Below are 12,033 nucleotides of genomic sequence, written 5' to 3' on the forward strand. Positions count from 1 at the left end.
GGTTAAACTCCATCTCACAGTGATCAGGGTTAAACTCCATCTCACAGTGATCAGGGTTAAACTCACAGTGATCAGGGTTAAACTCCATCTCACAGTGATCAGGGTTAACCTCCATCTCCCAGTGATCAGGGTTAACCTCACAGTGATCAGGGTTAAACTCACAGTGATCAGGGTTAAACTCCATCTCATCGTGATCAGGGTTAAACTCCATCTGCTCCGGATCTGTCCATCTGACCAATTGGATTAGATCCCCCTGGAACCCAAGCTCATCTTCCTCACTGTTAACCACCCGACCAATCTTCGTCACCCAGAAACTTAATTATCACCCCACCCACAGCCACCCACCCCCACAAACACCCCCAACACACCACACACCCCACACTCCCCCCCCAACACCCCCCCCCCCCCCCCACAACCCCCACACACACCCCCCACATGCTCATCCGTATTGTTTGTGAATATCACAATCACTAAGGGACCCAGCACAGATCCCTGTGGGACCCTACCACACACTGGGCCCCAATCACACACACAGTAAGGGACCCAGCACAGATCCCTGTGGGACCCCACCACACACTGGGCCCCAATCACACACACAGTAAGGGACCCAGCACAGATCCCTGTGGGACCCCACCACACACTGGGCCCCAATCACACACACAGTAAGGGACCCAGCACAGATCCCTGTGGGTCCCCACCACACACTGGGCCCCAATCACACACACAGTAAGGGACCCAGCACAGATCCCTGTGGGACCCTACCACACACTGGGCCCCAATCACACACACAGTAAGGGACCCAGCACAGATCCCTGTGGGTCCCCACCACACACTGGGCCCCAATCACACACACAGTAAGGGACCCAGCACAGATCCCCGTGGGACCCCACCACACACTGGGCCCCAGTCACACACACAGTAAGGGACCCAGCACAGATCCCCGTGGGACCCCACCACACACTGGACCCCAGTCACACACACAGTAAGGGACCCAGCACAGATCCCCGTGGGTACCCACCACACACTGGGCCCCAATCACACACACAGTAAGGGACCCAGCACAGATCCCCGTGGGTACCCACCACACACTGGGCCCCAATCACACACACAGTAAGGGACCCAGCACAGATCCCCGTGGGACCCCACCACACACTGGGCCCCAATCACACACACAGTAAGGGACCCAGCACAGATCCCTGTGGGTCCCCACCACACACTGGGCTCCAATCACACACACAGTAAGGGACCCAGCACAGATCCCTGTGGGTCCCCACCACACACTGGGCCCCAATCACACACACAGTAAGGGACCCAGCACAGATCCCCATGGGACCCCATCACACACTGGGCCCCAATCACACACACAGTAAGGGACCCAGCACAGATCCCCGTGGGTCCCCACCACACACTGGGCCCCAATCACACACACAGTAAGGGACCCAGCACAGATCCCCGTGGGACCCCACCACACACTGGGCCCCAATCACAGACACAGTAAGGGACCCAGCACAGATCCCCGTGGGTCCCCACCACACACTGGGCTCCAATCACACACACAGTAAGGGACCCAGCACAGATCCCCGTGGGACCCCACCACACACTGGGCCCCAATCTCACACACAGTAAGGGACCCAGCACAGATCCCTGTGGGACCCCACCACACACTGGGCCCCAATCACACACACACACCCCTCCCTCTGTCTCCCGGCACCCAGCCATTTCTGAATCCCATCAGCTTTTACCTTCTGTATCAGTTTCCCTGTGGGGCCGCGCTAAAATCCAGATTAACTGCGCTATCCACATCTACACACCTGGTAACCACCTTGAAACATTCCACCAGATTTGTTCAGCATGACCTCCCTCTGACAAAGCCGTGCTGACTATCCCTGAGCAAACCTTGCCTCTCCAAGTGGAGATTAATGCTCTCCTTCAGAATTCTCTCCAGTAATTTCCCTCCCACTGATGTGAGACCCATTGCCCTGTAATCCCCTGGTTTCTCTCCCACTCTCCTTGTAAAGGGGAACCACATTAGCTGTCCTCCAGTCCTCTGACAGCTTCTCTGTGCCCAGAGAGGAATTGAACATTTGGGTAATTTCTTTCCTCGTCTCCCACTTGAGCCTGGGATCCAAGTGATCCAGACTGATCCAAAACCTCCCCGTTCCCACTGTTAAACTGCTGAAGATCCCCTGTGCCTGTTCTCCAGTTTGGTACCTGTATCCTGGTCCCACTGTCACGTGAAGGCCTTGTTTAACACTCTCCCACTGTCCTGTCCAGGCAGGCAGCATGTGTTTGTGGTTCTGGTCGGTAACCTGTCTGTTTCTCGGTGTTGTTTCAGCGTTGAAAATGAAGCCTGTCTCTGTGCCTGACAGTGAAAGCAGTAGTTGCGATGATCTGACTTCAATCCAGTCGGTCAGTACCTTGGACAGTTCGGAGCTGGCTGAGCACAGTGATGAGGATGACACGGAGGACAATTCCCCCTCCCCCCATTTATTACAGCATTTGACACATTCCTAGCACAATCACAACACAGCAGCTCGGGGTCTACTGGGGACAGGGAGACGAGCTGGGGTCCAGTCCGGGGTCAGGGAGACGAGCTGGGGTCCAGTCCGGGGACAGGGAGACGAGCTGGGGGTCTACTGGGGACAGGGAGACGAGCTGGGGTCCAGTCCGGGGACAGGGAGACGAGCTGGGGTCCAGTCCGGGGACAGGGAGACGAGCTGGGGGTCTACTGGGGACAGGGAGACGAGCTGGGGTCCAGTCCGGGGACAGGGAGACGAGCTGGGGTCCAGTCCGGGGACAGGGAGACGAGCTGGGGGTCTACTGGGGACAGGGAGACGAGCTGGGGTCCAGTCCGGGGTCAGGGAGACGAGCTGGGGTCCAGTCCGGGGACAGGGAGACGAGCTGGGGTCCAGTCCGGGGTCAGGGAGACGAGCTGGGGTCCAGTCCGGGGTCAGGGACACGAGCTGGGGTCCAGTCCGGGGACAGGGAGACGAGCTGGGGTCCAGTCCGGGGTCAGGGAGACGAGCTGGGGTCCAGTCCGGGGTCAGGGAGACGAGCTGGGGTCCAGTCCAGGGACAGGGGGGGTCTACTCGGGACAGGGAGGTGAGTTGGGGTCTACCAGGGATAGGGAAATGTGCTGGGGTCCAGTCCGGGGACAGGGGGGTGAGCTGGGGTCCAGTGGGGGAAGAGGGATGTGTGCTGGGATCGAGTGGGGGCACAGTCCCCAGGTTGGTTTTGTGTGTGGGGAGAGGGAGGTGATTTGGGGAGGGCTGTTCATTTAAAGGAACTGCTTTGTCTTAACAAGATGGTGACACTGGCATTCTCTCTCTCTCTCTGGACAATAAATACTGGATATATTGTACACTACCTGGGACACGTCTGCTCCCCATCTCGACACCCCACCCCCCCACCCCCCCCCCCCAGTCTCACCATCTACGATAGAAGACTCCAGTGTACAGGGAGGCTCTTAGGCTGTGTGTGTGTGTGTGTGTGCTGACCACGATCCTATTCCAAATGGTTCATATCCCTCTATTCTCTGTTCATCTCGCTGCTGAGATGTCAGTATTGTATCTGATTGAACCTCCCCCTGTATCTGCATGCCAGTTCCACTCCTCTCTTCCCCCCCCCCCCCCCCCCCCAATCCAGTTCTCTCTCTCTCGCTCTCCCTCCCCCTTTCATTCCTCTTCCGTTTATCTGTCTCCACACCATCCCCTCACCCCACACTCCCCTCAACCTGCTCAATCTTTTTCCCACTATTCTCTCACTGATCTACCCAAGCTGTTCCAGTACAGTTACAACACTGGCATCTACCCGACAATGTGGAACATTGCCCAGGTGTGTCCTGTATATAAAAAGCAGGACAGATCCAACCCGGCCAATTACCCCCCCTCCCATCAGTCTCCCCTCGATCCTCAGTAAAGTGATGGAAGGGGTCAGTAACAGAGCTATCAAACAGCACCCGCTCATCAATAACCTGCTCAGTGACGCCCAGTTTGGGTTCCCCCAGGGTCACCCAGCTCCTGACCTCACTCCAGCCTTGGGTCAAACATGGACAAAAGAGCTGGATTCCAGAGGGGAGGGGAGAGGGACAGCCCTTGATATCAAGGCTGCATTCGACCGAGTGTGGCATCACGGAGCCCGGGCAAAACTGGAATCAATGGGCATCGGGAGCAAACTCTCCGCTGGTTAGAGTCACATCTGGCCCAGAGGAAGATGGTTGTGGTTGTTGGAGGGTCAGTCATCTCAGCTCCAGGACATCTCTGCAGGAGTCCCTCAGGGGAGGGTCCTAGGGCCAACCATCTTCAGCTGCTTCAATAATGACCTTCCCTCCATCCCAAGGTCAGAGGTGGGGGGATGTTTCCTGATGATTACACAGTGTGCACCACCATTCGCATTTCCTCCGATACTGAAGCAAGGTCTGGACAAGCTTGGACTGCCAAGTCCCATTCTCAGCACACACCATCACCAACAACAGATGATCCAAACACTCCCCGATGACATTTCGTGGCAGGTGGGCTGCAGAAACTCACCAAGACTCCTCAGACACCACGTTACCAACCCAGATATGTAGGAACCCCACCCCCTGCAAGTTCCCCTCCAAACCCCTCCCCATCCTCACTGGGAACACTGTCACTGCGTCCGAATCCTGGAATTCCCTCCCTCAGGGACATTGTGGGTCTACCCCCAGCACACGGACTGCAGCGGGTCAGGAAGGTAGCTCACCCCCACCCTCTCAAGGGGCAATTAGGGATGGGGTAATAAATGCTGGTTTCTGAACATTGTGCTTTACGGGTCGTGCACCAGCAGAGGGAATACTGCTTTTGGAAATCCAGTCAGTCGATCAAAGACTACATCAGACATTGTTCTGAGTGCTCCCAGAGTTTTCAACCCATTTTTATTCAGTCAGAAATACAAAGTGACCAAGTTGGTACAACCACCCACCTGGTCCTCAGAGAAAGCCATGCTGAGGATTAGGCAACAGAGTCAGAGTTAATCCACCGCAGAGATCAGAGCACAGTGCACTGGTGATATGACCCACTGCTAGAAACACAAGCAGCCCTGAGGCAGGGCTGAGCAACAAGATCCCAGAGAGAGAGACAGCAGGGCGCATGTCTCAGACAGAATGGACACTTCATGGAGCACTGTCCCAGTAGAAATTGCTCTTCCCCGTCCACTGCTGGTCCAGCAACATCAGCCCATGACCAACGTGAGCCACTGTGTGTGAGAGAGAGAGAAAGAGCACTTAGTGTGGGCTCATTATCAGGCAGACAGCAGTTAGACTCTCTTCCCCCCACCACCGTCCTGTTCACTCCCTCACCTGCAGCATTCCGAGCTCGACAAGACCATCCCCATCCTTGGGCAGAGAATTAAACATTTCTGAAAAAGGAGGAGAATCTGTGAGTGTCAGAGTGACCCCTGACCCTGCCCCCCCCATCCCAGCAGCCCGGTGGACCCTCCCCCCCAATCCCAGCAGCCAGGTGGACCCTCCGCCCCCCCATCCCAGCAGCCAGGTGGACCCTCTCCCCCCAATCCCAGCAGCCAGGTGGACCCTCCCCCCCCCAATCCCAGCAGCCAGGTGGACCCTCCGCCCCCCCATCCCAGCAGCCAGGTGCCCCCCCCCCCCCAATCCCAGCAGCCAGGTGCCCCCCCCCCCCATCCCAGCAGCCAGGTGCCCCCCCCCCCCCCAATCCCAGCAGCCAGGTGGGCCCTCCCCACTGAGGGTAACACTTACTGAAAACAGCTTCCAGGCGAACGAGACAGGAAACAAAGTTATCGAAATCAAGGGTGAGATTATCCACCTCGGAATAGCGGGCCACAATGATCTGGGTCAGCTGGTTATTCAAGTGGAAACCTGGGGAGATAGAGACACACACAGAACTCACACCATAGACCATAGAACGATCCAGCACAGAACAGGCCCTTCGACCCTTAATGTTACACCAACCTGTGAACTATTCTCAGCCCATCCCCCAACACTATCCCATCATTATCCATGAGCTTATCCAAGGATTGTTTAAATCTCCCTAATGTGGCTGAGTTGACTACATTGGCAGGTAGGGCATTCCACCCCCTCACCACTCTCTGAGTAAAGAACCTGCCTGTGACATCTGTCTTAAATCTATCACCCCTCAATTTGTAGCTATGCCCCTCTCGTACAAGCTGACGTCATCATCCTAGGAGAAGGACTTTCCCTCTCTACCCTATCTAATCCTGTGATCCTCTTAGCCGCCGCCTTCTCCAATGAGAACAGACCCAAGTCTCTCAGCCTTTCCTCATAAGACCTTCCCTCCAGACCAGGCAACATCCTGGTAAATCTCCTCTGCACCTTTTCCAATGCTTCCACATCCTTCCTGTAATGGGGCGACCAGAGCTGTACACAATATCCCAAGTGTGGCTGCACCAGCGTTTTGTACAGTTGTAGCATGATATTGCAGTTCTGGAACCCAATCCCTCTCCCAATAAAACCTAACACACCGTATCCCGCCTTAACAGCACTATCCACCTGGGGGGCAACTTTCAGGGATCTGTGTACATGGACTCCAAGATCCCTCTGCGCATCCACACTACCGAGAATCTTTCCATTGACCCAGTACTCTGCCTTCCTGTTATTCCTCCCAAAGTGCATCACCTCACATTTAGCTGCATTGAACTCCATTTGCCACCTCTCAGCCCAATTCTGCAGTTTATCCAAGTCCCCCGTAACCTGTAACATTCTTCCACACTGTCCACTACTCCACCGACTTTAGTGTCATCTACAAACTTACTAACCCATCCACCTATGCCTGTGTCCAAGTTATTCATAAAAATGACAAACAGCAATGGTCCCAAAACAGATCCTTGTGGCACACCACTAGTAACCGGACTCCAGGCTGAATATTTTCCATCAACCACCACTCGCTGCCTTCTTTCAGAAAGCCAGTTTCTAATCCAAACTGCTCAATCACCCTCAATCCCATGTCTCTGCATTTTCTCCAACAGCCTGCCACGTGGAACCTTATCAAAGGCTTTACTGAAGTCATGGTGACCCCTGACCTTCTGGGGCTGAGTGGCCTCCTGCTGTTCTTGTTCAACAAGCTCAATGGGCTGGTCCATTCGCACAGGCTCAGGGTATCACTGGCTAGACCAGTATAACCAGTACATCCCCCCCACCCCCCCATCCCTAATTGTGCAGAGGGCCGTTAAGGGGCAACCACGTTTACTGTGGGTCTGGAGTCACATGCAGGCCTAACTAGGATATCAAAAGGGCATTCGTGAAACAGATGGGACTTTTTTCTGACAATCAACAATAGTTCAATTTTTAATTTGTCTGCTGTGACAGTATTTAACCTCAGCTCCCCAGAACATTCGGGTTTGGACCCTTACAGTCCAGTCGTAATGCTGCTAGACCATCATTTTCCCCAGCAGCAACAGATAACAGATAGGATTATATTCGAGGGGCTGAATGGCCTCCTGTTCTTTTCCCATCATATGATGGGGAATTTCTCACCAGCTTCCTCAACAGCAACTCGCATCTCACTGGAGCTCATGGTACCAGACTGGTCCAGATCATTCTTCTTGTAGATTTTCTGTCAATAAGACAAAGGAAGGCATCTGTTTGAATCTATTAAAACCCTGCACCCTCTCAGCAATGGATCAGCAACATCGATTTCACATTCACCGCCCCCCTCACACCCACCCACTGGTTCACAAAACCACAGAGAGAGATCTTGGTTACAATTGTTCAGTCTGGAATGGTTCCAGCAATCAGAAACCCCCGAGTACTTTTTCAATTTACTCAGGTGACATGGGCATCGCTGGCTGGGTCCAGTATTTATTACCCCGTCCCTAGTTTCCCCTTGAGAGGGTGGGGGTGAGCTGCCTTCCTGACCCGCTGCAGTCCCTGTGCTGTGGGTAGACCCACAATGTCCCTGAGGGAGGGAATTCCAGGATTCGGACCCAGTGACAGTGAGGGATCGGGGAGATATTTCCCAGTCGGGATGGGGAGGGGTTTGGAGGACAGCTGGAAGAGGTTGGGGCTGTTCCCCTTGGAGAGAAGGCGACTGAGAGGGGGATCTGATGGAGGTTTCCAGGAGCAGGACAGAGTAGCGAGAGAGAACTGTTCCCACTTGGAGAAGGGACAATAACCAGAGGGTATGTGTTTGACGTGCTGTGTAAGGGTGGTGTGAGAAAAGGCTGTTTGACCCAGCGAATGATTCATTATGGATTACATTGTCTGGAAAGGGGGAGGAGGCAAGTTCAACTCCGATATCCAACAGGGGATTATTTTCACTTAAATAATTATCTGACGTGGGCAAAAGACAGGAGATTGGTACCAAGTTAAAACGTTCACAGGTCCAGGGTAGATCGGACAGGCCAAATCGCCTTCTACACCATAACAATTTGGAGATTCGAACGACCATCCCCATGACATTCACTGGTGTTACCATCACTGAATCCCCTGATACCAACATCCCAGGGGTTACCATTGACCAGGAACTGAACTGGACTCACCCCATAAACACAGTGGCTCCAAGAGCAGGTCAGAGGCTGGGAATACTGCGGTGAGTAACTCCCCTCCTGACTCCCCAAAGCCTGTCCACCATCTACAAGGTACAAGTCAGGAGGGTGAGGGAATACTCCCCACTTGCCCTGGATGGGGGGAGATCCAACAACACTCAAGAAGCTCAACACCATCCAGGAGAAAGCAGCCGCTTGATTGGCACCACATCCACAAACACTCACTCTCCCCCCCCCCCCCCACCGACCCTCAGTAACAGCAGTGTGTACCATCCCCTCCCCCCCCACCGACCCTCAGTAACAGCAGTGTGTACCATCCCCTCCCCCCCCCCCCCCCACCGACCCTCAGTAACAGCAGTGTGTACCATCCCCTCCCCCCGCACCGACGCTCAGTAACAGCAGTGTGTACCATCCCCTCCCTCCCCCCACCGACCCTCAGTAACTGCAGTGTGTACCGTCCCCCCCCCTCCACCGACCCTCAGTAACAGCAGTGTGTACCGTCCCCCTCCCTCCCCCCCCACCGACCCTCAGTAACTGCAGTGTGTACCGTCCCCTCCCTCCCCCCACCGACCCTCAGTAACAGCAGTGTGTACCATCCCCTCCCCCCCCCCACCGACCCTCAGTAACAGCAGTGTGTACCATCCCCTCCCTCCCCCCCCCCCACCGACCCTCAGTAACAGCAGTGTGTACCATCCCCTCCCCCCCCCCACCGACCCTCAGTAACAGCAGTGTGTACCATCCCCTCCCTCCCCCCCCCCACCGACCCTCAGTAACAGCAGTGTGTACCATCCCCTCCCCCCCCACCGACCCTCAGTAACAGCAGTGTGTACCATCCCCTCCCCCCCCCACCGACCCTCAGTAACAGCAGTGTGTACCATCCCCTCCCCCCCCCACCGACCCTCAGTAACAGCAGTGTGTACCATCCCCTCCCTCCCCCCCCACCGACCCTCAGTAACTGCAGTGTGTACCGTCCCCTCCCTCCCCCCACCGACCCTCAGTAACAGCAGTGTGTACCATCCCCTCCCCCCCCCCCCACCGACCCTCAGTAACAGCAGTGTGTACCATCCCCTCCCTCCCCCCCCACCGACCCTCAGTAACAGCAGTGTGTACCATCCCCTCCCCCCCCCCCCACCGACCCTCAGTAACAGCAGTGTGTACCATCCCCTCCCCCCCCACCGACCCTCAGTAACAGCAGTGTGTACCATCCCCTCCCTCCCCCCCCCACCGACCCTCAGTAACAGCAGTGTGTACCATCCCCTCCCTCCCCCACCGACCCTCAGTAACAGCAGTGTGTACCATCCCCTCCCTCCCCCCACCGACCCTCAGTAACAGCAGTGTGTACCATCCCCTCCCTCCCCCCACCGACCCTCAGTAACAGCAGTGTGTACCATCCCCTCCCTCCCCCCCCACCGACCCTCAGTAACAGCAGTGTGTACCATCCCCTCCCTCCCTCCCCCACCGACCCTCAGTAACAGCAGTGTGTACCATCCCCTCCCCCCCCCCCCACCGACCCTCAGTAACAGCAGTGTGTACCATCCCCTCCCTCCCTCCCCCACCGACCCTCAGTAACAGCAGTGTGTACCATCCCCTCCCTCCCCCCCACCGACCCTCAACAACAGCAGTGTGTACCATCCCCTCCCTCCCTCCCCCACCGACCCTCAGTAACAGCAGTGTGTACCATCCCCTCCCCCCCCCACCGACCCTCAGTAACAGCAGTGTGTACCATCCCCTCCCCCCCCCCACCGACCCTCAGTAACAGCAGTGTGTACCATCCCCTCCCCCCCCACCGACCCTCAGTAACAGCAGTGTGTACCATCCCCTCCCCCCCCCCACCGACCCTCAGTAACAGCAGTGTGTACCATCCCCTCCCTCCCTCCCCCACCGACCCTCAGTAACAGCAGTGTGTACCATCCCCTCCCCCCCACCGACCCTCAGTAACAGCAGTGTGTACCATCCCCTCCCCCTCCCCCACCGACCCTCAGTAACAGCAGTGTGTACCATCCCCTCCCTCCCCCCCACCGACCCTCAGTAACAGCAGTGTGTACCATCCCCTCCCTCCCCCCCACCGACCCTCAGTAACAGCAGTGTGTACCATCCCCTCCCCCCCCACCGACCCTCAGTAACAGCAGTGTGTACCATCCCCTCCCTCCCTCCCCCACCGACCCTCAGTAACAGCAGTGTGTACCATCCCCTCCCTCCCCACCGACCCTCAGTAACAGCAGTGTGTACCATCCCCTCCCCCCCCCCACCGACCCTCAGTAACAGCAGTGTGTACCATCCCCTCCCCCCCCACCGACCCTCAGTAACTGCAGTGTGTACCATCCCCTCCCACCCCCCCCACCGACCCTCAGTAACAGCAGTGTGTACCATCCCCTCCCCCCCCACCGACCCTCAGTAACTGCAGTGTGTACCATCCCCCCCCCCCCACCGACCCTCAGTAACAGCAGTGTGTACCATCCCCTCCCACCCCCCACCGACCCTCAGTAACAGCAGTGTGTACCATCCCCTCCCACCCCCCCCCACCGACCCTCAGTAACAGCAGTGTGTACCATCCCCTCCCACCCCCCCACCGACGCTCAGTAACAGCAGTGTGTACCATCCCCTCCCCTCCCCCCCCACCGACCCTCAGTAACAGCAGTGTGTACCATCCCCTCCCTCCCCACCGACCCTCAGTAACAGCAGTGTGTACCATCCCCTCCCTCCCCCACCGACCCTCAGTAACAGCAGTGTGTACCATCCCCTCCCTCCCCCCCCACCGACCCTCAGTAACAGCAGTGTGTACCATCCCCTCCCTCCCCCCCCACCGACCCTCAGTAACAGCAGTGTGTACCATCCCCTCCCTCCCCCCACCGACCCTCAGTAACAGCAGTGTGTACCATCCCCTCCCTCCCCCCCACCGACCCTCAGTAACAGCAGTGTGTACCATCCCCTCCCCCCCCACCGACCCTCAGTAACAGCAGTGTGTACCATCCCCTCCCCCCACCGACCCTCAGTAACTGCAGTGTGTACCATCCCCTCCCCCCCCACCGACCCTCAGTAACAGCAGTGTGTACCATCCCCTCCCCCCCCACCCGACCCTCAGTAACAGCAGTGTGTACCATTCCCTCCCCCCCCCCCCCACCGACCCTCAGTAACAGCAGTGTGTACCATCCCCTCCCTCCCCCCACCGACCCTCAGTAACAGCAGTGTGTACCATCCCCTCCCTCCCCCACCGACCCTCAGTAACAGCAGTGTGTACCATCCCCTCCCTCCCCCCCACCGACCCTCAATAACAGCAGTGTGTACCATCCCCTCCCTCCCTCCCCCACCGACCCTCAGTAACAGCAGTGTGTACCATCCCCTCCCCCCCCCCACCGACCCTCAGTAACAGCAGTGTGTACCATCCCCTCCCTCCCCCCCACCGACCCTCAGTAACAGCAGTGTGTACAGATACACTGCAGGAACTCTCCTAAGATCCTCAGGCAGCACCTTCCAAACCTGCCATCTCTCTCTCTGCAATAACCCCCCACCCCCCCAGCCCCCATTCCTCAGTCTCCA

General features: G+C 57.1%; 1 protein-coding gene across 1 annotated transcript; it reads right to left on the bottom strand.

Moving 5' to 3' along the window:
• Positions 1-4,859: 4,859 nt before the first annotated feature.
• LOC140475307 (calpain-1 catalytic subunit-like) lies at positions 4,860-7,560 on the bottom strand. Its single transcript, XM_072567766.1, has 4 exons — positions 7,487-7,560; positions 5,732-5,851; positions 5,318-5,376; positions 4,860-5,214 (listed from the first exon to the last, which is right to left on the bottom strand). The coding sequence occupies exons 1-4, from the start codon at positions 7,524-7,526 to the stop codon at positions 5,191-5,193; spliced, it is 243 nt and encodes an 80-aa protein (XP_072423867.1). The 5' UTR covers positions 7,527-7,560; the 3' UTR covers positions 4,860-5,190.
• Positions 7,561-12,033: the final 4,473 nt, after the last annotated feature.

The sequence above is a fragment of the Chiloscyllium punctatum genome, unplaced genomic scaffold (assembly GCF_047496795.1).
Source record: "Chiloscyllium punctatum isolate Juve2018m unplaced genomic scaffold, sChiPun1.3 scaffold_1533, whole genome shotgun sequence".
NCBI classification, from domain to species: Eukaryota; Metazoa; Chordata; class Chondrichthyes; order Orectolobiformes; family Hemiscylliidae; genus Chiloscyllium; species Chiloscyllium punctatum.